General features: G+C 55.4%; 1 protein-coding gene across 1 annotated transcript in view; it reads left to right on the forward strand.

Moving 5' to 3' along the window:
* Positions 1–7,283: 7,283 nt before the first annotated feature.
* The window catches only part of ARHGEF17 (Rho guanine nucleotide exchange factor (GEF) 17), a 54,577-nt gene continuing 34,560 nt past the window's right edge, over positions 7,284–27,300 (forward strand). Inside the window, exon 1 of the mRNA XM_012645768.1 lies at positions 7,284–10,688. Coding sequence (XP_012501222.1) covers positions 7,494–10,688 — 3,195 coding nt within the window. The 5' untranslated portion in view covers positions 7,284–7,493. The remainder of the gene's footprint in view (positions 10,689–27,300) is intronic.

Raw genomic sequence — 27,300 nt, forward strand, 5'->3', positions numbered from 1 at the left:
TGGAAAGTACAGACTCCAGAGCCAGACCACCTGGCTGTGTGTCCAGGCTCTACCATTTACTGCATTACTCTGGGCAAGTTATTTAATATCTTTGTGTCTCAACTTCCCCAACTATAAAATGGGAAAAATGATACTTGTAAAGTTGTTGTGAGGATTAATTAATATGTGCAAAGCACTTATTAATAGAAAAATGCCTAGAAGATAGTAAGCATGCAATGAATGTTACTCTTATTTTGCCTTTTTGGAACACAAGTTCCTCTAGGGTCCCTCTCTAGAAATAAGCATGGGGGCTTCTAAAAAGGGGGGTCGAAGCAGGGGGTTACAACCATTTCTCTTTCTCTCTTACCTAAAAGGCAGTGATCTTTTAAGAAAAAAAGTTCATCATACTTTTTTGAGAATAAGGACCATAATCCATGAGTCCCATCTGCTCCTATAAGAAGGAAAAACCATTTATTACATGCCAGTACCAGGGACTCCAAGTACAGTTTGGGGGCTCGAATTCCCCCTTCCCCTCTCCCTCCCTTTGTCTCTTTCTCTCTTCCCCCCAACTTCTCTCTCCTCACTCTAACCCAGAGCACACGCAGTGGAGGACAGGGGGTGGGGGCTTACCCTGGGGATGTTCTGCGTGCTGGGGTGGGAGACAGAGGGGACACGGGGGACTATGAGGAGCCAGGGGACTATGCAGGTTCAGAGGGGTCCAAGGTGACTTTCCTGTGGCTTGGGGAAGACTTCTCGGGGGATGGAGCAGGGCAACTGGGTCTTGAAGGATGGAAGTAACTGGACTGAACAGAGGGTAAGGGTGCTTCAGGTGCAGGGAATAGCACAGGCAAAGGCATGGAGACTGCTGGAAGAGGGATAGGAGGGGTTGTGGCTGGATATGAAGCTGGAGAGTGAAGGCCTTGGGTGCCAGTCCATGGAAGCACTGGGGCACCATAACTGTGACAGCAGTGACCATTTACTGGGCCCTGCAAGTTCCAGGCACCGTGCAATACGCTTTACACACATTTTCTCATTTATAATCCTTATTATATCTCAGGTAGGGAAACTGAGGCCCAGATGTGAGAACTGACTTGCCAGCGTCAGTCTTTCTCTAACCCAGATACTAGATACCCCCACCCCCCTCACCCTCCCTCCTTTCCCTTTCCTTTCTTCACCTGCCATCCAAGTGTCCACCTTCCCTGCCCAATCTCCCTTCTTGGGACCCCCAAGAAGGTGTGACAGAAGCAGCTGGGTGCCAACCACAATATTAGTTCTCCCCCTTTGGCTGGTCACATGGCCTCCTGGGTTAAAAACTCCATTTCCCAGACTCTCTTGCAGCTAGGTATGGCCAGTTAACTTACTCCTGGTTAATGGGATACAATCAAAGTGCCCTAAGCCAGTTTAATATGGGGAGAGTCTTTAAGAGATCCACAGTGTCTTTGCCTCCCCGGTCCCTTCTTGTTGTTGACAAGGTGGATGTGACAGCTGGAACACCATCTTGGTCCATGAGAGCAGGGGCTCCTTCTATGGCTGGTGAAGCAGGAAGCAGGAAGCAGCTTGGGCCTCCAACCATTCCAACTGGGGGCCACCTAAATCCAGACTTTTGCATGAAAGAGAAATAAATGTCTGTCCTTTTTAAGCCACTAGTTTTCCAGGCCTTTGTTACCCACAGTCAAAACTAATCCCTTTACTCGGGTTCTATTTTGAGATGGTAGGCCTTAGGTGGAGGCCAGGCAGTGACCCGGGTGGGAGCTAGGAGTCAACAAGGTCTGGGGACACCCAGGAAGGCTTCTTAGAAAAGGCACAAAGCCCGGGGAAGGGTCAGCTCCAAACTGGCTGGAGGCTGATGGGGCGGACATGCTTCCTGAGGGAGAGAGTGAGAAGAGAGGAGGGCCCAGGTAGAGTCCTGGGAACTCCAACATTAGGGGGCTGAAGAGGAGGCAGAGGTAGAAGGCAGGAGCCTGGGGATCTCTAAATGGTGGAGGCATGACGGGGCAGTGGAGTTGGGTGAGTGAGGGAGGGATGGAGAGGAGAAAGTGGAGGTGGTGGGTGAAGAAAAGAGAGAGGAAGGTTCTGAGGAAGGCCAAGCCTAGGGAAGGAGCTTCTAGAAAAAAGCCCTTCAAGTGTGGGCTGTTGGCAGTTGAGGACAGGGAACCAGAGGAGCGGAGTCAAGGATTGGGGAGCCAGGAACGAGGGCCTGTCTTGTGGAGATTCTCCTCCCAAGCAGGCAAAGCCCAGGGGCACTTGGTCTGTCCTAGCAGTGGACACAGCCAGCCCCTTCCTCCCTCATTGATTTAATCAACAAACATTTGCTGTGTGCCTCTGAGAGGAGCTCAAACCCAGACCCTACCCTCAGAAAGCATCCAGGGGGTTGGGGGCGCAGACAAAGAAACAGTTCATCCAGTAAACAGCATTTATTGAGCACCTACTGTATGCCCGTCATCATGCTGGGCAATGGGTCCCTGCCCTCAGGAAGCACATGGTCTGAGGGAGGAGACAGGCAATAATGAAATGACACATACACACCAGGACCATTACAGCTGGGAAGGAGAGCTCGGAACAACATACAGAGGGCCATGGCCAAGGAAGGTCTCACTAGGGAGAGGATGAGCTCATGGAATGGTCAGTGGCTGAGAGATGCTGGGACCAGAGTGGCCCTGACCTAGTTGAGGCACAGAGAAGGTTTCTGAGCTGAGGCCTAAAGTCCTCAGAGGCATTAGCTCAGTGCAGCAGGGCTGCAACAGAGTCTGCGACTTTGACTGAGCACCTTCACTGTTTTGAGCCTGTTTCTTTACCTATAAAATAGTGATAATGCTACCAGCCCTCCCTAAGCCACCAGGGATAGTAAGAATAGAAAAGTTAGAGCAAAAATTTCATAAAGTACTAAAAATACTATATCCCAATAGAAGAATGGGCAAGAGGCACCAACAGGCACTATGGATTAACGGAAACACAGATGATCAGAAAACACAGAAGAGATGTTTGATCCCAGCTTAGCAATGTCTCCTAATGTTGAACAGTTGCATGCCCTGGGCCAGAGCATTTCTGTCCATGTGCACTTGGAGTCATGCACCACACTTGGCGAACACCTGGAAATACCCAAATGCACATCAATAAGACAGTGGATCAATACACTGTGCTATATTCACCCTTGGAATATTCCATGCTGCCAGGGTGAACTATACCAACATGCAACAATATAGATAAGTCATAGCAGTATAATATTAAGAAAAAAGAAGTCCCCAAAAATTATATAGAGCAAGATGTCCTTTTCATAAAGTTAAAAACAATTAAAATGAAAATATATAGGAAGGAATATGTAGATGCAATAAAACCATATAAAAAGGAAAGCAAGAGAATGTCGAACACAGGATTTGAAATGATAGTTATCTGAGTGGTGGGACAGCAGGAGAATGGGTGGGAAGGGAACTGTATAATGAGATGTAGGTTATTGTAAAAGTCCTAGTCGTATTGTTTTGGGTTTTGGTAAGAGCCAATTAAATAACTGATGAGAATGTATCATGAACAAAAGATTATAAATAATCCAATCCTGTGTGCTTTAGGCCTAATTATGTAGGAAAGGGGCCAATCTCAGATAGTTTCTATCTGGCTTTGGAATAGAGTCAGGAGCCAGATTGCCCCCTTAGACAGCTTCTTCCTGGAGCTTGTTGCTTCTGGGGGTCCCCTCACTCATCATTTCTCTCCCTCTTCAATACAGATGCTCCTTGATTTACGATGGGGTTATGCCCCAATAAATCCATCATAAGTTGAAAATACCGTAAGTTGAAAATTCATTTAATACGCCTAACCTACCAAACATTGGCGCTTTGCCTTGCCTACCTTAAACATGCTCAGAACACTTACATTAGCCTGGAGTTGGGCAAAATCATCTAACACAAAGCCTATTTTATAAAAAAGTGTTAAATAGCTCATGTAATTTACTGAACACGGTACTGAAAGTGAAAAACAAAATGGTTGTGTGGGTGCTCAAAATACAGTTTCTACTGAATGTGTATGCATATTGTTTTCATGCCACCTTAAAGTCGAAAAATAGTAAGTCAAACCATCATTTAAGTTGGAGACCATCTGTATCTGAAGCCCATCATTGGCCATGACTATGACCATCAAAACCTTCCCATCTTGATTTCTGTAAGGGATTCTATGGCTCTGACCTCACTGGGTCACCATGACTCACCGGGTAGAGGGGTTACCGTTTTCATTCCCCTTTCATAGATGAGAAGCCAGAAGCCCAGAGAAAGGGGTGACCTGCTGAGGGTCACCTGGCACATCTGCATGTAGGCCTGGCTTCAAAATCCCAGCCTAGGGTTTCTCTCTCCAACCTTGTGTCCAGTGCTACCAGCCCCGCCCCCCTCCAAGATGAGTCTTCTCAGGGCTGAAAACTTCCAGACCCCCTCTGTTCATGAAAGATAACTTTGTCTCATTCTGGACCCCAAGAAGCTGGGAACAGAAGGACTCACAAAGCACTAGAAGCAACCAAGCCACTGTCTGCTTGGCTGAGCTTCCCTTTGGGCAGAGACCCAGCCTAGATCTTTAAACAGCCTCCCTCTCCACCTCCCTCACTCCCCACCAAGGGGATTCCTGAGCCCAAGGCCCCAGCCAGTTCACCTCGACAGCCAAGCCACAGGACCGTGGGAGCCTGTGACCTGAGTCTCCACTCCTCTCCATCCGTTTGCCCATCTGTGACATGAGATGAAGATTTCTGTCCTAGAAGTAACGGGAAGGCAGAACATGACAGTGTGTGAAGGAGTCTGAAAAAGCACAAATTTCAGATGGTAGGGGCCATTGTTACAGGGGAGAGAGTGACTCCCGGAATGAGAGGTCCCCATCTCCCCCCCACTGTCCCCCAAAACTTGCCCCAAAACAGCAGAAAGAAAAGACTAAAGGAAGTAAGAATCCGACTTCAAATGCCAGATTCAGAGATCACACCCGTGAGAAACCTGACCCACTCCTCACTTTTCAGATGAGACACCTGAGGCCCAGGGAAGCAGAGGGCTTCACTCAAGGCCCCACAGCAAGGCAGGGCAGAGAGACGGGAGGCCAGGTAGGCTCCCTTCCTTGCCCACCAATTATCAGTTACTTAGTGAGGAGGGAGAGATTTACCCCTTGGCTCCCTGGAGGCAGAGCTGAGACAAAGTTGAGGTGAGGGACTCACTAGAGACTGGTCTCAACTCAAAGAGGAAGAACTTTCTCCCTACAGAGATATCCCACAACACAAAGGGCTGCCCAGAGGATACAGTGAGCTCCCCATCTTGCGGGGTATGTGATTAGCAAGCAGGATCTGGGGGCCCGGCCGAGTCCTCCCTCTCTCATTCTGTAGTCAGGCAATCCCTGAGTGTCTGCCATCCATCACTACCCTCATCCCACCCCTCTCATCTGAGCCTGGCCTCCCAGCCTCGTCCAGCCCAGCTACAGTTTCTTTGCCTGGGACTGGGGTGGCAGCGGGGTTGGCTGGGCAAAGCACAGACTGCCGACCTAACCGTGTTTTTCCCTGAGGCCTTGCTACTGAGGGTGACCAGACCTGACGAAGGCTGGAGCAGGGCTGAGGGGAGCACGGTCAGACCAGGTTATCCTCTGCTTCCAGGGAGGGTGAGCTCAGGCCCAAGGAGGAGGAGGCTACTAGGGGCTCAAAGGAGAGAGAATCTCCTTCACCAGGATCTGGGACCAAGAAGGCTGTCTGGAGGAGCATGGTGTCTGAAGCCCCTAAAATCTGAATTTGAGTCACAGCAGGAGCTGCCATTTCCTGACTTTGACTCTGGTCAAAGTTACTTCTCCTTCATCACTCACACGGAATAAGTAATAATATCTATCTCCAAGTGTGGTTCAAGGATTAAATAAAATAAATGATATTACCCATACATCCTAGGCATTCCATAAATTCTCATTCATTCATTTGGATATAGGGTCCTGCATTTAAGATGGGCCTGGAATGATGAATGGGGTCTTGCAAAGGCCGGTGGGGGTGGGGAAGGGGATGATGCCCCAATACCGAGGACAATGCGAGACTCACCAGACCCAGGCAGAGTGGGGGCGGGGGAGCTCAAGGGCAGGATCAGCGCGAAGCAGGAGAAATGACCTACACCTTTCCTGCCAAGAGGGGTGGAGCAGCCACAGGTAGGAGTGTGAATTTGGCAGTGGGAAGCCGAAGGCGTTCCCGTCGAAGCTCCTTTTAGGCCTAAGGAGGGGCAGTCTGAAAAGACTAAGGAAACTACTGAAAGGAAATGAAGTACTACTAACTCCAGTTTTGGGGGGTGGGTGCTGCTTTATCTCCCCGTGGATTGGGAAAATCAGGTCGGTAGAGGGCGCAAGAGCCGCGTATCCCGGAGCGCGAAGAAAGAGAGGGGCGGGGCGACGGGCGGAGCATCTGGAGAGGAGCCGCGGAGACGGCGGGGGCAGGTGGGAGGCGTGGCAGCAGGAAAAATAGGGGTGGGAGCGTGGCATGAAGGGTGGGGCGTCTGGAGCGGCGTGGGGCGGTCAGCTCTAGACAAGCACCGGGAGATGGGACCAGCCGGACGTTTGGGAGCGAGAGGGGCAGGGCGTGGGTGTGGTTACCACTGAATTCGCGGCAATGGCTGGACAAGGGGCGTGGCCTGGGCGGGGTAAGGGGAGGGGCTGGGAGCGGCGAGTGCTCTAGTGGGCCACAGCTCCCCCTGGCGCCCAGTCCCACCCTCTCCCCGGCCAGGAAAAGGGTACCTGCGTGTACCTGGGTCTGTGTGTACGAGTTTGTGGGTCCGAGGTTGCCATGTTGGAGCCCCTCGGGCAGGAGCTGTTTGCGCGCGAAGACGGTTGAACCGCAGTGGGCGCGCCGCCCTAGCTGTGTATCTGTGGAGCTGACCACACTCAGAGCTTGCGTGTGTCTGAGCGAGTCCCTGGGGCGCAGCCCGGCCCGCTGGGCTCCCGAGGGACTTCTCTGGAGGGTCACTTCGGTCCGCAAATGCTCAAGCAGTCTTGTTTCTTCTTCGGCTCCTCCCCGATTCCCTCCCACCACCCGGTTCCCAGCCTCGCGCGCGCCCGGAGCCCACCCCCTCTTTTGGGCGCGAGGCCCCGCCCCCCGCCCCCTTTCCTCTGCCACAAAGTTTATTTGCAACAAAAGGGAGCGAGGAGCGAGCAGCCAAGGGGGAGGGAGCGGGAGCCCGAGCGAGAGAGCGAGGGGAAGCAGGCCGGTCGCCGGGCGGGCGCAGAGCCGAGGGACCGAGCGCTGGGATCCCGCCCGGGCGTAGCTGCGATGCCGCCGGTCGCTCCAGCCGAGGTGGGGGCTGGCCCTGGGGGTCGGCGCTGAGGCGGGAGGGGCCGCTGGGGATGGAGCCGTTGCCGCTTGCGGCCGCAGAAACTTGAGCCGCGGCAGATAAACCTCTGCCCTGGTCTCTGCGTCCTCCTCACGAACCCCTGCGCGCCGCTTCGGGCGCTGAGCGGCTGCGCTCCTTTGGAGCGGGGGCGCAGGGGGGGGTTGGCCGCGGATCCCCGAGGCCAGCCCCCCCGGAGTGAGTGCTACCACCATGGCGGACGGGGCACCCCGGCCCCCGCTTTATCGCAGCGTCTCGTTCAAGCTGCTGGAGCGCTGGAGCGGCGGGCCTGGGCTGAGGGAAGAGGACACCAACACCCCCGGGTTGCGGCGCCGCGCCTCGTGCCGGCCGACCACTGCAGTCCCGGGACAGCCCTCTCGGCGCGTGTCCAAGCTGGCGTCGGGGCCCCCGGCCGCCTCCGCGCAGCCGCGCCCGCTCCGCAGCCTCTCGCCGTCGGTGCGCCAGCTCTCCCGGCGCTTCGACGCGCCACGTCTGGAAGACGACTCCGCTGGGGCCCGGGACGGGGGCGTCTTCCCTGGGGCCGCGGAAGAAGCGGCCGAGAGCGCCGCGCGCGGGGCCTGGCCCAGCGTCACCGAGATGCGCAAGCTCTTCGGCGGCCCTGGCTCCAGGAGGCCCAGCGCCGACTCTGAGGCCCCGGGCGCGCCCAGCCCCGACGGTGCCGCGTGGGAGCCCCTGGCTCGGGAGCCCCGGCAGCCACCGACGCCACCTCCTCGGACGTGCTTCCCCCTGGCGGGTCTGCGTTCGGCACGACCACTGACCGGGCCGGGGGCCGAGGGGAGGCGGCGCCGGCAGCAGCAACAGCTACAGGAGCGGGCGCAGCGTCCGGCGGATGGTTTACATTCTTGGCATAGCTTCTCCCAACCGCAGGCCGGGGCCCAGGCCTCCTGCTCCTCCTCCTCCTCGGTCGCCTCCTCCTATCCTGTCAGCCGCAGCCGGGCTGCCAGCTCCAGCGAGGAGGAAGAGGAGGGCCCGCCGCAGCCGCCTGGGGCACAGAGTCCGGCCTACCACGGCGGCCACTCCTCGGGCAGTGACGAGGACCAAGACGGTGAGGGCGGCCACCGCCGGGAAGGGAGGCCGGGACTTAGGCCTGGAAACTCTCTATTGGATCAGGACTGCGGGCCTGACAGTGATGGGTTAAATCTTGGCAGCATGGACTCAGCAGCGGGAGCCAGGAGCCCCGAGCCCCCAGCGTCTCCCAGAGCCCCTAGAGAGGAAGGACTCCGGGAGTGGGGTCCACCGCCCTGCGTCCCAGGTCCCCAAGAGGGACTGCTGCCTATGTCTGACACGGTAGGAGGAACTTTCCGTGTGGCCAAGGTGAGCTTTCCAGCATACCTGACCAGCCCCACAGGCTCCCGTGGTAGCAGCCGTTATTCCAGCACAGAGACCCTCAAGGACGACGACCTGTGGTCTAGCCGGGGATCTGGGGCCTGGGGTGTGTACCGCTCCCCTAGCTTTGGAGCCGGGGAAGGGCTCCTCTTGCGGTCCCAGGCTCGAGCCCGTGCCAAGGGACCTGTGAGCACCACCAGACCATTGAGGGATGGAGGATTGGAGCTGGACAAGAGCCGGCAGCGGAAGTCCCTGTCAAATCCAGATATTGCCTCAGAGACCTTGACGCTGCTCAGTTTCCTGTGCTCAGACCTTTCAGAGCTGAGGGTCCGAAAGCCTAGTGGGGGCCCAGAGGACCATGGGAGCAACCCCCTAGATGACAGAGACTCACCATCAGCAGGTGACCCTGTGGGACAACTTGGGCCCATGACCACCCCAGCCCCAGCATCACCTGGCACCCGCCCCACACTCAAGGACTTGACGGCCACTTTGCGGAGGGCAAAGTCATTTACCTGCTCTGAGAAGCCCATGGCCCGCCGCCTGCCCCATGCCAGTGCCCTGAAGCCCAGCTCCTCTGAGCTCCTGCTGGCAGGCCCTGGTGCCGAGGAGGACCCACTGCCCCTGATCGTCCAGGATCAGTATGTGCAGGAGGCCCGTCAGGTTTTTGAGAAGATCCAGCTCATGGGTGCCCAGCAGGATGATGGAAGCGATGTGCCCCCTGGAAGCCCTGACTGGGCAGGGGACACGACCCAAGGGCAACGGTCTCAAGAAGAGCTCTCGGGCCCTGAGTCCAGCCTGACAGACGAGGGCATTGGGGCAGACCCTGAGCCCCCTGTTGCAGCCTTTTGCAGCCTGGGTACAACAGGAGTGTGGCGACCCCTTTCCTCTTCTTCAGCCCAGACAAATCACCATGGCCCTGGGACTGAGGACAGTCCGGGTGGGTGGCCATTGGTGTCCCCTGAGACCCCTCCCACACCAGGTGCCCTCCGCCGGCGACGAAAAGTCCCGCCTTCAGGTCCTGGTGGGACTGAACTGAACAATGGGGAGGGAGGTGAGGCCTACAGGTCCCTAAGTGACCCAATTCCACAGCGACACTGGGCTGCCACCTCTGAGGAGCCCTCTGGGTTCTCCATGGACAGCAACCTCCTGGGCTCACTGAGCCCTAAAACTGGGCTCCCAGCAACCCCAGCTGTGGATGATGGCTTGACCAGTGGCCACAGTGATTGGTCTGTGGGCAGTGAAGAGAGCAGAGGATATCAGGAGGTTATTCAAAGCATTGTTCAGGGGCCTGGTGCCTTGGGGCGTGTGGTGGATGACAGGGTTGCTGGCAAAGCCCCCAAGAAGAAATCTCTGAGTGACCCCAGCCGCCGTGGGGAGCTGGCTGGGCCTGGATTCGAGGGCCCTGGAGGGGAGCCCATCCGAGAAGTTGAGCCCATGCTGCCTCCATCCAGCAGTGAGCCCATCCTTGCAGAACAGTGGGCAGAGCCAGAAGAGCCCAGTCCTGCTAGGGGCCGAGCAAAGTCTGAGCGGGCCCTACCCGAGGCCCTGCCTACCTCCACCACTGCCCACCGGGACTTTCACCTTGACCCCAAGCTGGCTGACATCCTGTCCCCGAGGCTCATTCGCCGAGGCTCCAAGAAGCGCCCAGCTCGGAGCAGTCACCAGGAGCTTTGGAGAGAAGGGAGCAATCAGGACCAGACTGGCTGCCTGTCTCGAGCCCGGCCCTCCTCCAAACACGTTCGCCATGCCAGTGTGCCCGCCACCTTCATGCCTATTGCGGTGCCTGAGCCACTGACTTCTGTCAGCCCCCCTGTGGCTGTGCCGGAGCCCATGGGCTTCCCTGCCCGAGCCCACTCCACATTGCAGGCACCATCGCTTGAGGATGTTACCAAGCAGTACATGCTGACCCTCCACTCGGGTGAGGTCCCTGCCCCAGTGCCTGTGGACATGCCCTGCTTGACTCTGATTGCACCACCCTCTGCAGAGGCCAAGCCCCCTGAGGCAGCCCGGCCTCCTGAGGAGCCTGCCCCAGCGGGCAAGTGCTGCAGCAAGCCACAAGTGGTGAGTCCTTTGTGGGAGGGCTTCGGCATGGGGCCAAAGGACACTCCGTGGGCACTGACTTCCATGGAGCCTTTTGCAGTGTACTCTTGGTGCAGGTGACCAGGTCCCAGGGGTGCTTATCTGGTCCTAGAAGTACCCAAGCAGTTTAAGAGTGTTAATGACACAAAGCTCCTGTTTACTCTGGCCTTGTAGAGGTTTCGGGCTTCTGCTGGTGCTAATGTCAAAGGTGCTTGTCTGCTCCGGGTGTTCTGAGTGATAATTACAAAGGATTCTTGTCTTGCACCCAGCAGAGGCTCAGTGCTTTCTCTGAGCCTTGCAGCGCTGTTGGCCCGACCCCTTATAGGATGTTTGGCTTGGAGGCCCACAGTTGACATGAGTTTGCCCTTCCTCATGTGGCTTTCCTATGACAGGTCAGAATATAGGGCTGTTCCTGGCTCTGAGAGAACTGGGGAGGTACAAGGCGTTACTTTATGGAGTAGCGGAGGGGCGTCAGGATACTAATTCCAGCTCTGCCCTTGCTGTGTGACATTGGCCTTTCTCTGTGGCTTAACTTCCCCATTTGTAAAATGGGGAAAGGGAGCATAGACAAGGTGATGCCTATGTTTCCATGCAGCTGGTACTGTGCAGATTAGGGGAGTCTGCCTGTTTGATTTGGGGCACTCTTGGGGCCTGAGGTCTGCCATAGCCTCTTCAGATTGGGACAGCTTCTAGATGGGGGCTCCTAGAGGAGGGTAGAGGCAGCGGGTGGTCTGCAGGGGCTGAGCAGCCAGGGGCCTTTAGAGAGGTCCAGAGTGGTTCTGGACGCCACAGGCAGGGCTGCCTCTATGGGTCGGGAGGGGTGTGTGTGTCCTGGTCCCACATCCTGCCTGGTTGCATCTTCTCCCCTCCCCACCCCCTTCCTGGTGACTCTTGAGATGCTCCCCACTTTCTGCCAGTCCCCAGGGTTCACTCACCCCAAAGCCCCCACTTCTACCTTCTGGCTTCAGCTATCCCTGGAGTTTGGGCTATGGTTTCAGATGGGTTGTAGGCAGCATATGCCCTGGCATCTGGATTAGAGGGTAGCTTCTAGGCTCTGGGTTCTGGGCCGAGCTCAGGGACGGCCTGGGGTTATTTCCACTGCAGCCTGCACTCTCACTGTGTTCCCTGACTGTGTGAGAAGCCTGGAAACCCTAAACCCTGGACTAATTTGGTCACTCCAGTTCCCAGGGCTCTCACGGCCCCTCTGAACTCCCTTTCTCTTTGTTTTTCTCTCCTTGTCTCTAGTTCCCCCTGGTCCTGGGTCTGGCGTTTCTCATGGAGGCTGCAGAGAGTGTCAGCAGGCAGGGAGTGGGGAGAGGGGGAATTTGGGACCTGTCCTTCCTTCTGAGACCCTATTAGGGCAGCTTAGGTGCCCCTAAACTCCAGTGCCAGTTCTGTCTTCTTTGGAAGGTGGGGGAGAAGACAGGGAGAGCAGGGGCAGCTCCTGCTGGGGAGCTTCTTCCTAGCTTCCTTTCCCTTATAATTACCTCCGCTGGGAGCCTTGAAGGCTCAACTGGGGGACAGGGCAGGGGTGAACCATGGGACTCAGAGACTGGGGATGGGAGGAAGTGCGCCTAAGATGAGGCCTTGAGACCCAAAGAGGAGGTGGGAGTTTTTACAGAACTGGCTCCTGCCCCACCTCCCTTCACATTCTTCCCCTACTCCAGGGGGCCTCTGAGGTGGGACAGGCTTCTCCCTGCCTTGAATGGAGGCTTTCTCTAAGTCTTTGCCCACTCCAGTCCTGCCACTTTTCCAGGCCCAGCCTAATGTCCCCTCTTACCCCTCAGGGGAGAGAACTGGTGAGTCTATAATTAAAAGAGCAGGGTTTGAGCCTTGGCTGCAGATCCCTGTGTGGCCTAGGAGCTGTCACATCCCTGCTCTATGCCTCACTTTCCCCTTCTGTAAAGTGGGGACAATGCTTTCTACCTGGCAGGCTCTTATACAGTGAGTGGGTGATATGATCGTTTCCTCTGGGGGGCAGGAGAGAGGAAAAATAGCCCCTACTGCCCCAGCTGCTTGTCAGTGACCAGGCCTGGCCCCTCCTCCTTGCCCCATTGCTGGTTTATGAGCACAGGGCTGGGTTCTTGGGGGCCTCAGTGTAACCTGATAAGCTTCAGATAAGATTCACCATCTCTTAATTTCCCACCCCGTCATAAAGCCTGGAAGTTCTCCCATCTGCTGGCCCGAATCCCTCCTGCTGTCCCCTTCCTTCTGGCTCCAGGAAAATGGGGAGCAGCTGTCCACCCCCTCCTGCTGGCCTCTGTTGAGGAGACAATGTTCCCTTGTTTCAGGCCTGGGGCTCCAGTCACGCTCCCTGGGCCGTGGGCGGGGATGGCGTGGTGTGGGCTATGAGAGGAGCTATCACTCTTTGCTTATAGGGCAGAAACCAGTGTGAACCCAGGCAGGGGCTGACAGGAGAGGCCCTGGGGGCTGAGGGGAGTCACTCACACTCAGATCTTTCTCAGCCCAGAACCCATATTCACACTCTGGGTGGTGTTGCCCCACTGTTGGGATGCGGGAAGCCTGGATACTAGGCCTGGCTCAGTCCCTGAACTTTCTCTGACACCTGGACAGAGGCCTCTTTTTGTCCCTCAGTTTTCCCATCTGTACAGTGGGAGCTTAGACTGCCTGGTCTTTGAGGCTCTGTAGGAAGGACTCAGCCTGCAGGGTGGTAAAGGGAAATGGGAGGAGTCAGGGGTGTGGCTGGAGGGGGAGGAGGGCAGCTGTCTGCAGTAGCTATAAGAGCCTAAGAGTGCAGGGGCTAAGGGACAGCTCAGGGGTCATTTGTTCCATGAACACTTGCTTGCCTGTGTGCTTAGAGGTGAGGAGGCAGAGCTGTCTGGGCCTCTCACGCCCCTCGTTACTTCCACTTAGGCCCACAATAGCCTGGCTGATCAGCAACTCTTTGTGCCAGGGCTTCCCGCATTCTGGCCTCAAAGTACAGAGTCTTATAGTCCAACCTTCTGCCCGCAGGTACCTGATATCCATTTGACACATGCAACAACTGTAGCCCAGATACAGGAAGTGACTCGTCTCTCAGAATCATGGATGGATGAACTCACAGAACTTTAGCCTGTTGGAATAGTAGTAACAATGGCTAATATTTATTAATGCTTACTATATGCTAGACACTGACTGTTTCATTCTTGGAACGTGAAAGCTCTGGGTCTGTTTCCCAGCGCGGGCTTAGACTTGCAGACTGCTCGGTTCACTCTGACTCCTAGCATATTTGTGTCTTAGAGGTGAAGGGCCTGAGGGATCCCTGTTTTACAGTGGGATTGGCCTGCCATCTGAGTAGGGAGGACAAGTCGGGGGACACTTGGGGATGTCACCTGCATATTCCAAACATCCTGAATAATTTCATAGTGGTTACTTCATTAACCAGAGCCTGGGGTTGGGGTAAGAAAAACTTTGAGACCCAGAGAGGGAGAATGTTGGGTCTGAGGTCACATAGCAAGGCTGGTGCAGAGCCAGGCCCAAGCACCAGAGCCCTGGCCTCATTGCTCCCTACCCACAGCAGACAGCCCCCCATCCCCCTGCCTGGCCAGCTCCCTGCCTTGCTGATGAAAGCTGGCAGCTCTTCCAATCACCCTTCTTCTCTCTGTCTCCCCTTGGCAGGGAACCCGCAGGGGTGGGGGGGTTCTGTCCTTCCCCTCCTTGGCTCTTTGCTGTGATTTTTCCATGGAAACTGGTTCTGGGGGGAAGGGAGGAGGTGATTAGGACACTTGGAATTCTGAGCAGTACCAAATATCTATAATTAAATGTCTTGTCACCCAGCAGGAGGAGGGTGGGATGGGGGAGGACAGGCAGAGGGCTGTCCTGTTCCTCTGTTTATCCCCCCAACTCCTTCCTAAGGGCCCTAGGCTATTGGGGAAATGCTGTCCAGGAATGAGTCCACCCCAGAGAGGAAGGGTTGGGGGATGGACTAGAGTTGAGTCTGACATTTTCCAGCCCCATGTTTCCGGGACCAGCTGGGTTTGGGAGGCTGGACGCTGCTGCTAATCCTGTCCCCAGCCGCCTCTCCCCATGGAGGGACTTGCCCCTCCTGCTTCCCTCTCTCCCTCCCATCTGTGATCTCTCAGGCTACATATGCTGCCTGGCATGGGGTGGAGGGACCCCCAGGCTGCCTGGGAGCCAAGACACTTGGAGAGTTTAGGATCCAGAATCAGACTAGAAGGGGCTTAGGATGTTGAGGGACTAGCCTGGGGGCTGGCAGGGGGCCTTCCTGGAAGACGCTCTGCCTAGAGCTTGGCCTTGAACACCAGAAGAAGGGGGGCGGTTCTAGGAGGAGGACACAGCATGAGCAGAGGCTAGAAGGTGGGAAAGAACCCGGCAAGTTGTATTTGTTTCAGGGACCTGGGTGGCCCTTGAAGGGTAATGCATTCTTCCATTTAACAGATACTTACTTAGCACCTAGATGTGTCAGGCACTCTTCTAGGCCTGGGATTCAGCAGCAAACAAAACAAAGGTCCTGCTGGAGCTTCCAGACTAGTGAGGAGACCTGTCTGTAAATGGAGACTTCACGTGTCAGGGAGCAGTAGGGGCTGGGGAGAAAAATGAAGCAGGAAAAGGGAAGAGAGAATGACAGGGTGGGGGGCTATTTTAGATTGAAAGGGCTGGAAGGCCTGTCTGAGGAGGTGATGTTTGAGCAGAGCCCTGAAGAAAGTGAGGGAGCATATCAGTGGCTGTCTGAGGGGAAGAGCATTCTGGGCAGAGAGGAGCAGCAAGTGCAAAGGCCCTGAGGTGTCTGAGAAACAGTCAAGAGGACTGTAGGGATGGAACAGAGAAGCAGGAAATCAGAGCTCAGAGAAGTGAGGGAGCACAGAGGTGGGTTAAGGTAAGGAAGACCTTGTGGGCCAATAGGAGGACTTCAGCATTTACTCATAGCGAGACGGGGCAGGCACTGTCGTAAGGTTCTGCGTGTTCTCAGGTCTGCTCTGGCTGCTCCATGGGGGTAGATTTCAGGGGGTTGGGATGGAAGCAGTGAGGCTAGCCAGGAGGCCACTAGAATAATTGGGGCAAGAGATGATGGTGGCCTGGGCCAGGGCAGAGGTGGTGAGGTGATGGGTTTCTGCAGCAACCCAAAGGGCTTTGCAAAGGCCTGGACCCCAGCATCCAAGGTGAATGCAGAGCTATGACCACGTATTGCTGGGCAATGTGTGAGGGGTCACTTAGGGTGGGAAGAGGGAAATTGACAAAGCCCCCAAAGTGGACTGGGGCTGTGGGCTGTACTGGCTTGGCTCAAAGACTAGGAGAGTGGTGCTGCCACGGGGCCCCAGTGAGGCAGTTGACAGCCATACCCCACTGGGCTCCAGTGAGGAAGGTGACAGTGCCCCATCCCATTGCAGCCGCCATGACACCCATCCAGCTCCAGCTTGCATGTCTCCTGGGACAGGGAGCTCATGCCCCCACCCCGCAAGGCCGCCCCTGTCCCTCCTATCCAGTTGGGTAGGCATTGCCACGGCTCCAATACTCGAATAAAGAAGCCGGCCCAGAGCCAGCGGAGGTTTGCCTGAGGCCCCATGGCTCAAGCATGGGATTTGGCCCCAGGTGTCCCGACTTCTAGGCCATACATTGGTCCCACAGAATTCCCACCAAGCAGAGTTGGCAGGGATGATGGTGGCAGGGAGGGGGAAGGGGGAGCCCATGTTTCCCAGAAAGGCTCGAAGCCCTGGCGTACTTGTTGGGAAATGTGCCCAGGCAGCCTGGCGCCTTGTTGGCAGGCCCTGAAATGGGGGCCCTGGGTCCCCTGGGAAGCAGAAGCCTATTGGACCTGATGCCCCACCCATGGGAGTTGATCCTCCCTGTCACCCCTCCACTTCTCAGCCCCCAGGGCTTCTGGAGCATTCCACGGGTGGATAGAAGCAGAGGAAAACTGTCCTGCTGCTGGGCTCTGAGCAATGAGTAAGCCCCAGCTTGTGACATTCAGAGGCCTGGGGCCCCAACCAGGGAATTTCAGCCCACAGAGGTGCTTCCAGGACCCTGGCCTCCAGTAGCTGTGGGGTTCACCGGAGATGGCCTGGGCTATCGCATAGAGCCACAGATTCCCCCATACTCTTGTGCACCAGGATAAAACCTCTTCCCAGGGCTGTTGGGACAGGCAACAGTCCTGAGTAGGATCTCACTTGTAGGCCAAAGAGCTGGCGGGTGGGCTGAGGAGACAGGCTCAGAGTGGTGTGAGTCTAGCCCGGGTCTGCCCTCAGGGCTCTTTTCCCTACCACCAGCTTCTTCTCTGGGCTCCCCTGCTCCGCACCTGCAGACAGGGTCTTTTCCCACATTTGTGGTGGGCTATGGTGCTCACTCTGGGGCCTGTCTAGAAGTGATATTGCTGCTAATGGGACATTAAAACTCCTTCTGGTTTATTTCTCGTGGGGCTTGGGGAAATCACCTGGCTCTAAGACCCTGCCTGGGCAGGGAAAGGGTGAGAGGGGAATGCAGAGGTCAACTTGGGTGGGAAGGACATGAGCTGATTCCAGAGGTCTAGGCTGACCGATGAGTGGTGTATTAGTTTCCTATTACTGCTATAGCAAATTACTACACATTTAGTGGCTGAAAAGAACACATTTCTTGTTTTGCAGTTCTGGAGGTCAGAAGTCTGAAATGGGTTTCACTGGGTGCTAACAGGCCTGCCTTCTTTCTGGAGGCTTGGGGGAAAATCGGTTTCCTTGCCTTTTCCAGCTCGTGGTGTACTGCCAGCACTCCTTGGTTTGTGGCCCCTTTCTCTGTCTTCAAAGCCGGCAGCATAGCATCTTCAACTCTCTCACTGTGTACCTCCTCCTCCCTCTTTGAGGGCCCTTGTGATTACATTGGGCCCACCTGGATAATCCAGTATTCGTCCCATCTCAGAATCCTTAATTACATCTGCAATCCCTTGGCCTTGTAAGACAACATATTCACAGGTTCTGAGGATTAGGACAGGGACATCTTTGGGGGGCCATTATTCTGCCTGCCACACTGGTAGGTGAGGGATCAGGCTGTTGCCTCCTGAGATTCAGAGTCCCCAGTAGGTGCTAGGAACTCAGGCCCACTGCATTTATCCTGCCTTCGTTTCTTCCCATGTTCATTTGTTACTCACTCATTCATTCATTCGTTCATTTAGCAGTCAATCGTTGAGCCCCATGATGGGCAGTGGGGACAGGCAGGGAAAGTTTGCATACCATTTTATGATTCTAAGATTCTCAGTTGTTCGGCACCTCTTTCCAGCCATGAAGCAGATGACAAAAAGAGCTCTAAGACAAGAAGGCAGGTCGGGGTCCCAGCTGCACCTAGGCAGAGTCAGTGGCTCAGCAGCCTGGGCCCTCAGGTGGGGAGGAGGGAGAGGAACCATGTGGGAGGTTGAGCTGAGTGCCCAGTGTCCTTTCTCCTCTCTCTAGCTCTCCCTCTACTTTCGTTACCACCAACCCCAGCCCAGGACATGCCTGGGATCGCACAGCCCATGGTAGCAGGCACAGGAGAGCCCAAGCCCTTTGTGGGTCAAAGCCCCAGACCCACTGGAACCAGCCTAGGAGGTGGAGCTTGGTCTCCCTGCTTTCCATCCTGGGCCCGGAGCCCCTGCACGGCCAGAGCCTGAGCCTCTGTATGCCTGGTGGGCTTTGGGGTCAGACTGGTAAGGGTTAAAATCTCGACTCTGACGCTGACTCCCTCACTGGGTCATCAGGCCTCAACTCTGAGCCTTAATGCCTGCTTTGTAAAATGGGGACACTGAGGATTTATGAGGGCCAACGAGATAATGTTAGTGGAAGCCTCGGCCCAGGACCCTGGGTCTAAACTGTTCTCAGAAATGTGGCCACTTAGTGTGTGGTTTCAAGATGAAGGATTCTAAGTTCTTTTCCAAGAGTCCAGCCCTCTTGATTTTGTTCATTATTTTGAGATTGTTACTTCTTGGTTCTGATGGCCTTTGGTCCTGAGATTGTGGGGTCCGGGAGAGGCGAGGCAAGTCATGGGCCAGCTGGAGGGCAGTGGGGGCACTGTGACGCGGGAGGGAGCAAACGCAAGGTTGGTGTCTGTTTCCTGTTTATTGGTTCCCAGGGGGTGAGCAGGCCCTGCTCCCGCGCAGCACTCTGGAGCAGGAGGGAGGGAGGCCCAGGTTCCTGGCCGCCAGCCAGCCCCACAGCCAGGCCTCCTGGGACTGCTAAGACCCCATTCCCCCATTGCCTGGACAAACATTCAGTCCTTTCCCAGGACAGGGCACTGGAGGTTAAGAAGCAGATGTGGAAGCGAAGGGGTGGAAGGATGGGAAGGGACCCCTCCCCCCAATAAAAGTCCTGCCGACGCCATCTTTCTTGGCTGCCTGTATCACTGAGGTCTCACTCCTGGTTTCTCGCCATCCCCCTGCCTCTCCCTGTCTCCCTGGGATGGGGCCTGGTGGGGAGACGTCCAGCTTCTTGGCAGGCCAGCAGAGCAGGAGGAGGAAGAAAAAGAGGGCCAGGGCCTTGACTGCCAGGATGGTCCACTTGTAGAGACCCTTAGAAACCAGCCATGTCTCTGAACCTTCCCTCACCCCTGCATTATTCAGATGAGGAAACAGAGACCCAGTGAGGGGGAGGGCTCTTACCCAATACCACGCAGTGGCAGACCAGACCCAGAACTCTTCCCTGTGCACTTCGCCATTGCCCCAGCCCCACACTGGAACTGCTGGGTACAAGGGGCCACTGACAAGTCTTGAGAGGGGAGGGCGTATGGTTCACCTGTCATTTGGGGAATTGGTCTGAGCCAGGGCAGGGAAGCGAATTCCCTATACATGTCTGAGGCCAAGAAAGCAGGGAGGTCTCAGTTCCACCAGAGCACACAGGGAGGAGCCAGACCGAAGGCCTTGAGTGCCGAGTCCAATGGCCTGGGCATGGGGAGCTGTGGAGGAGGCAGGGATGGGGAAGAGCGCTGCCAGCTTTGCGTGTTACAATGCAGCCTCTGCTTGTGAGGTGATGGTTGGACTAGACAGCACGGGGAGAGGAGAATCCTGAGCTTAGGGGAGCGGAGGACGTGGAGGTGGCGAGAGGACAGACTGGGGAGATGATTGGGAGGTACAAGCTTAGGATTTAAATTTAGGCTCAAGGGTCCTATCAGAAACGGGGGTGGGAGAGCAGGACCCACCTCCCTTATTTGAGTTAGAAAATGGGCAGTGGGACCAGATGCAGGGTCTGAGTCATCTCCCTGCTTCCGAGTAGAACTTTCTTCTGCATTCTGCAAGGGTGAGGGGCTCTGCGCCAGCTCACGTCACTGCCCATGCCTCCTGTCTGAGTCCAGCCCGCTGCTCCGGTGGGAGTGCCACCAAGGGGGCCGCTGGGGACCAGCAGAGCTCCGGCCACACCTCCAATCTGGCCCTTCTGGGAGAAGCGTGGTATAGGGAGCAGGCCTGTGTTGCTTTGCTGGCGCTGACCCAAGACAAGTCACTCTGCCTCAGTTTCCCCATCTGTGAAGCAGGAGTCCCAGATGTGGCAGAGCCCAGTAGCTCTGGAATATACAGGCTCTTAGGCGCTGGAGGTCAAGAGACTGGCAGGTAGACAGGTAGGCAGTCTTGCTAGCCGTGCTGATGGGGGTGCTGTAGTCAAGAGACAAAGAACCCTTGTGATATTTGTACCACAGACCCCCGAGACCAGGACTGTTCTGTTGGCCCTGCAGCGCCAGAGGCCTTCCCGGAGAAGAGCAGGGCAGGGGCTGTCGGGAGAGGAGTAACTCAGATTTGGGGCCTGAGCTGAGCCTGTTTCCCCACCAGATGCTAAGTACCCTGCTAGCTCCTTGCTGCTCCTGCACCCCCCACCCTGCCTGGACCAGCTGCTTCCAGGCTTCTCCCCAAGGCCAGCGGGGGCGTTGCCTGGGGCGGGTGAGGAATTTCAGAGGAAACGGCTAAATTCAGCCCCAGCTAAATATAGTCCTGGGCCTGGCCCCAAGACTGGAGGAGGACGAGGAGGAGGAGAAGGGCCAGGCAGGGTGCTCATCCCGCCCGCCCCACCGCATCACCTGGGCCCAGGGCCTAGGCAGGCAAGGCCTCATTGCCCTGCTGGGGATCTGGTTCTTATGCACACTCACACCAGGCCTCTCTCTCTTTGGGGTCTCCTTGCCTTCTTCCTTCCTCCCCTGCTCTGTCCTTCACCCTGTTCTCCTCCCTGGGCCTTGCTCCTTCTGTCTCTTGTCTCCTCTGACCCTCTAAATCTCCCTGCTTCCCTCAGCAGAGCCAGACAGAGGCCCCTGGCCAGGAACTGGCTTTGGAAGAGGCCCCTGTGTAGGGCTGTGTCCCTATCAGCTTCCCAGTCCAGGTGTGAGGAACTGCCCCCACCCCAGGACACACGGCCATGGCAGCTCCTCTCTGCTTAGTGGGGAATAGACCTCAAAGGCACTGGGGTATGCAGATGTGGGTGGGAGTCCCAGTTCTCCCTTTAACCCATTACTCAGTTCTGGTCAGGTGGCCCCACCCATGCCAAGCCCTCCTGTACCTGGCACAAGGTGGAGCCTCAGTACACATTTATTAAACAAATAGCATGGGGGACGCAGGAGGACAGCTGAGCCCTGCCCTGGGGGAATTCCCAGGCTAGTCCAAGCTCCCCTCACCACCCCTGCCCGGCCCTATGTTGGCTCTGCCTTGGACACCAGGCAAGATGAGCAAAGGGTACCATCCCGTGTCAGTACTGATCGGGGGTGGGGGCAGGAAGCAGACACTGAGGCCCAGAGAGGGTGAGGTACCTAGCTCAGAGCACAGACCCCAGAAAGAGAGAGGTGGTATTCGAACCCGGGCTGGCCTCACTCCAAGGCTGGGGGAGTGAATCTTGCCTAATGCAGAGACATTAGGGAGGAAACTGATAAAAATCTTCGGAGGTCTGGTCCATCGTACCTGACCGGATGTGGCACAGGTCAAGGGGCAGAGAGTCACCAGTAGTGGTAGCAAAGCTTGTAAAGCTCTTCCTGTGGGCCAGGCGCTGGTCTGAACACTTGACAGGTATTAACTCACTCAGTCCTCACAGCAACCCTGTGGGGAGGTACTGTCTTCCCTGTTTTATAGATGGGGACCCTGAGGTACATCCTGTGAGGCAGCTCGCCCAGGTTAGGAAGGCTAGTTAAGTGGCAGGATTGGAGTTCAGACTATTTGGTCCCCAACAAGCTGGCTCCAGAACCTGCGGGGTTGCTTTCAGGACCGTCTGGGTGGGAGGCAGTGCCATCACCAAGGTGGGCACAGCAGGAGAGGGTGGATTTGGCTTTGGACATCATGACCTCATTGGATTCACAGTCCATGGTTCTAGCCCTAGGAACTAGCACATAATAGTTGCTCAGTTAACAATAGTTGAATGGTTTGGTTGCATTCAAGAGGCCCTTAGTGGGGGAGAGGAAGTGAGGGACAGGCAGAAGGAATGAGTGTTTCTTCCCTTCATGGGCCCAGGGACCCTTTTCTTGGTGCTGTAGAGCAGCCAAGGTGAGTGCTAGGCCTTCTGCTGGCAGAAAGAGCTCAGCCCAGGAGGTTGGGAAGGTGCTGAGATGGGCCATGGGCAGGGGAAGTGGGGCGGGCAGGCCAGGCAGTGTGGCGCAGTCCTGTCTGCAGTATCTGGAAAGCAGATCTCTTGGGCCATGGCCGGCATGACTCAAAAGGAGACAAAAAAACCTTCCATATTTGGACAAAGAGCCCAGGCCCAGACCCACAGCCAGCCCAAGCTGACTCCCCCACCCCCGGCCTCCTGCCCTGTCTCCTTCTGGGCCCCTAGCCCTGAGCTCCGTCCCACAGGTTTAACTCTTGGGCCTCAGGCAGAGCTGTGGCCCCCTCCCCTCAGTCACCAGGCCACCCTCTGTGTAGCCAGGCCTGGGCTGTGGGTGCTAAGGAAGAAAGGCCCAGGGTTGGCCCCTGTGCTCAGGCTAGAGATGCAGAGAGGAGCCCTGGCAGAGCCTGCAGGCTGGAGGGGAGACACACAGAAACCAACAATCCCACACTGTGGGGTACGTTGGCTGCAGACCCCCACCTATCCCAACATGGGCGAAGTCAGAGGTGCACAACATATAGGCATGTATACCTGTGTGTACGCATGTGTGTCCACACACACACAGACACACACACACTCCTTTTCAATCCCCAGCAGATTTCTGTACCCACAGAGACATCTGTGCAGATATCAGGAGTGAGGACCCAGCCTGAGAACCCCTCAGACCTTCCCTGGAGTAAGCTTTGATGACAGCAAAGTTGGAGTAGATCAGGGCAACCAGATGTCAACTTAACAAGTAATGTAATTAGGCATTATCCATCTGGGGAAATGTGAACAGAGCAATTTGTCCCTGCATGAAACCCCCTGAGTGTTCGGCAAGGGGCTGAGCTGGGTAGCGGATACTAGAACCAAGTGAGTGGGGAGAGGGCCTCAGCCCACTTCCTGCCTGGGAGCAGACCTCCCTCTCGTGGGGAGAGCCCGGCCATTTGACTCAGAACAGGGGCTCACTGTCATTGGAGTGACTGAGCGCTGACTGCTCCTAACTTTTCTAACTAGCTGTGGTTAATTAACTCTGGGATACACTCTGGGCCTGGGAAACCCAGGGTAACCTTTAAAATTCAATTCCACTGTGGACCACTAGTGCCTGTATGTGCAGGGTTAGCATGGGGGCTAAGAAGGGTTTCCTGCCCCAGGGACACCATCGGAGAACTGGGGGTCAGAGGAGGCCAAGAAGGGTGAGGTCAGGGGAGGCTAACTTGGGGCAGCGGCTGGAGTCTTGAAGGACCAGTGGGCCTTGACAGGCAGGAATGGCCAGGGCCCTTCAGGCAGAGAGAACTGCAAAGAGGCCTGTGCTGGACAAGCCCTAGTGTATCTGGGGTGCCACAAAAGCTCCCTGGTCTGGAGAGGTCAGGTGGGCCCTGGGGAGTCTTGAAGGCCAGGCCTGAAAATCTGGACTTGATCCCAGGGCAGGAATTTCCAAGCATTTAAAAATAGTGGAGCCCTTTCTTCCAGAGGAATCTTGACCCAGAACTATAAAATAGGCCAACCTTATTGATTTAAGTGAAGGTGGGGGCATGTCTGCCCCCTGGACCACGTCTTACCCCGTGTACTTCCATGGAGCCCCCAGGACTCAGTCAGTCAAAAAAAACCCTGTTTTGGGCAGAGGGAAGGCTGATGAGGGGCTTATGGCAAGACAGGCCTCTCCCTTTAGCATCTCTGCAGACGCAAAAGTTCAGCCAGCGGGGTTTCCTGGGCAGGGATAAACTCTGCTGGGAGCCGTGTCTCCAGAGGGAGCCAGGCTGATGGAGCTCTCCACCCAGCTTCAGGGCTCCTGTGAGCAGGCGATGCTCCCTCCCGGAGCCCCACCTGATCTGGAGGACAACCTGCTGGAGTGGTGGCAAGATCCCGCCTGCCCACTGCTGCCCCCTGGAGAGGTACAGGCCCTTTGAGGGAGGTCAGAGCTGGCCACCAGCCATGCTCCCAGAATGTGCACACTGTCTTGGCCCAGCTCAGCTATACTGACCAGGGACAGGCAGTGGTACCTTCTCTAGGGGCCCAGGAGTCCGCCTGACTCCTCCAGGGTGAGATGATTTAGGTTAGAATTGGGAAAGACTTCCCCAGAGTTTAGGGTGAGTAAAAGGAAGAGTGTGGGCAAGTGTCTGCAGGAGAAAGCCTAAGTTCTGAGGCTGGGAGTTCCAAGGCTCTTTAGGACCTGGGCTTTGCCCACCTTAGGCACCAGCCTTCCTGGCCCACCATATCACCTAGGCTCCTACTTCTTTGGCCACCAAAAACATAGCACGAGTAGGAAATTGCCAAACATAAAAGTAGAAAGGTCTCTCACCTGGCAGAGAAACCAGGATGTGCAAAGGCCTAGGGGTGTAAGAGAATGCGGTAGGTTGGAGGAATTACTATGGCCAGAACAAGCCGCAGCCAGGGCGTGATACAGGTGGGGAAATTTGATGCTGCTGGGTCCACAAGGGCCAGGTCATTAAAGGTGTTGGAGGTTACCCCAAGTACTTGGACTTGATCCTACATCCAGCTGGGTTGGTATAATAATTAGAACAGATGGGAGCCAGATGGCTTTGGTTCAAATCCTGTTCTTCCTATTAGCTGAGTACTTCCATAAGTGAGTACTTAATCCCTCTGTGGCTCAGTTTATGCACCTGTAAAATGGAGACGATGATGACAGCACCCATTATAGGGTGGTTGTGGGAATTTAGTATGATATGTCTGTGATGGCTGGGCTGAACCACAGGCCACTGGGGATCAATGGGAAGCCATAAAGCAAGTCGGAAGGGGAGGGAGGGTGGTGGCCGGACCTGGCTGAGGAAGGGCCCCAGGGATGGAGAAAAGTAGATGGGTCCCTGAGGGTAGCCTTAGAGAGTCATCTTTGGTAGGAGATGAGCTGAGTTCCCTGAGGGAGGCTGGGAATGCCCCAGGCGCCGTCCGTAGGAAAGGAGCCGAGCTGCACGGAGGAGGGACGCACTGTGCGCGCTGGGGCTCTGCTGGATTTTCACCAGCGGGAATCCCCACCCTGCTGTAAAGCTGCCCTGACCGACTCTGGATCAGCTGGTCCATGTTCCTCGCCATACAGATGCCCAGAAAGGGACAGGAGTGCCAGGGTCACCCAGCAATTTCTGACCCCAGAGCCTTCATCCAAGCTGGGGACTCATTTCCAAGCTCTGGTTCAGTCAAAGCCCAGCCCTGAGGTGGCTCAGCCTAAAGTGGAGGAGGGGGCCTTTGGCTTGAAGGAGGAATTCAACAGTTCTCTGCAGAAAGCGCTGGAAGGCCAGGCCCCTATCTGAATGCAAGCAGGGCAGGGAGGGCTTCCTGGAGGAACACCACGTGTGAGACTGGAACTGTCCAAGAGGAGACCAATGAGGCAACGGAAGGGAGAAAGCTCTAAACTCAGAGCCCCAGAGTGGCACCCCCATTCTTCCTTGCAGTTTTCATTCCCCGGGAGCCAACTTAGGACCTGGTCCTGTATGTAGGCTGGGAACACAGGCCACTGCCCAGTGTATGAGGAGACAGAGACAGGGACAACAGGCCTGTGTCACCAGGGAGTGATCAGGGCCAGGGCAGAGGTGCCCTGAGGCTAGAAGAGCCCAGAGGGTCCCACAGGAGGGAGAAGGAAGATGAAGGATGCAAAGGCTGTCCAGAGGTGAGACATGAGGCTGGAGTGGGCAGCAGTGGCTAGATTAAAAGATGGACTTTTTAAAAAATTCAATCTATATATTTAATATTTTGAATAGATAATATATTCAACTGGTTAAGAAAAATCAAAAAGAATAAAAAGTCCCCTTCCCACCCAGCTCCTTATCACCTACCCTGCCTGACCCCAGGCCACCCAGTTAGTAGTTTCTTGTGAATCCTTCTACCTGCAAATTCCAGCAGATTCATCGTCTGTCCCCCACTTTCCGCACAGACGCAGCCACCGCTCTGCCCCTTTCTCTTTACACTTGGTATCACTTGCAGATCTTGCCCTGTCAGCACTTCGAGAGCGTCCGCGTTCCTTTTTGTACTGCATGGTGTCCCATTGTACAGATTACCAAACCGTGTGGAACCACGTGTGAAGGATGTTTAGGTTTCTTCAGTCTTTTATTATTACAAACAGTGCTGCACTGAATGAGCTTGCTCATAGGTCATTCTGCATGGGGGAGTAGAGTCACTGGGATAAGGGGAGATGTGATTCTCATTTTGCTGCTGTCCACGGGGGTCTGCCACCAGCGGGATGTAAGCCTGTTTCCCCACAACCTCACCAGTTCAGACCTTTGAATATTTTCCCAATTCTATAGGTGAAAAAATGGTGTCTCAGTATATTTTAATTTGCATTTATCTTATAATGAATGAGTCTGAGCATCTTTTTCTATGTCCAAGAGACATTTGGATTCCCTTTGCTGTGAATGGTTCGTGTCCTTTGTCCATTTTCCTGTTGGGTTGTTAGTCTTTTGTTTTATCAGTTTCTAGGAAGCTTTTAAATATTCGGGAGATTAGTGCTTTGTCTGGGTTATGAGTTGCAAATATTTTTTCCTGATTCATCATTTGACTTTTGACTTTGCTTATGGTGTATTTTTGTCATGCAAAAGGTCTTATTTTTATGTGGCCTAACATATCAAGTTTTTATTTTATGGCTTCTGGATTTGAAAGGCCTTTCCCACTCCAAGGTTATAAAGCAATTCTCCTATGTTTTCCTCTGACATTTTAAGTTTTCTTGTTTTGTTTTACATTTAAATCTTTTATCTATTTGGAATTTATCCTGCTGTGTAGTGTGAATTATGGCTTCAACTCTATTTTTTCCTGGATGGCAGATATTTTAAGCTAAGGAGCAACTTGGTCAGGATCAGAGTGTCTTTCTGGGATGGGTGTGAAGGCCAGCTGAGGGAAGCAAGGCTGTGGCTGTTGAGGGTCAGTGTTAGAGGGATGAAGAGAAGGGCCTGAAGTGGCACCGGTAGGACTTGGTGGGCATTTGAAGGTGGTGGCACAGCATTCCCAAATTCCTCATCTGTGCTGTGTGACTTTGGACAAATCCCATCCCCTCTCTGGGCCTGAAGTACCATAGCTGGGAAGGGCATTGGGCTGACTGTGAGGGAAGAGGCCTCCAGCAAGAGGGGCTGTCCTGGAGGTGGGGCCACAGAGGATGGCAGTGGATCTAGTTAGTGCCCACTCAGGCTTGGCCAAAGTGGATGGAGGTCTGG

Source organism: Propithecus coquereli, unplaced genomic scaffold (genome assembly GCF_000956105.1).
Source record: "Propithecus coquereli isolate 6110/MARCELLA unplaced genomic scaffold, Pcoq_1.0 Scaffold235, whole genome shotgun sequence".
In the NCBI taxonomy this organism is placed as follows: domain Eukaryota; kingdom Metazoa; phylum Chordata; class Mammalia; order Primates; family Indriidae; genus Propithecus; species Propithecus coquereli.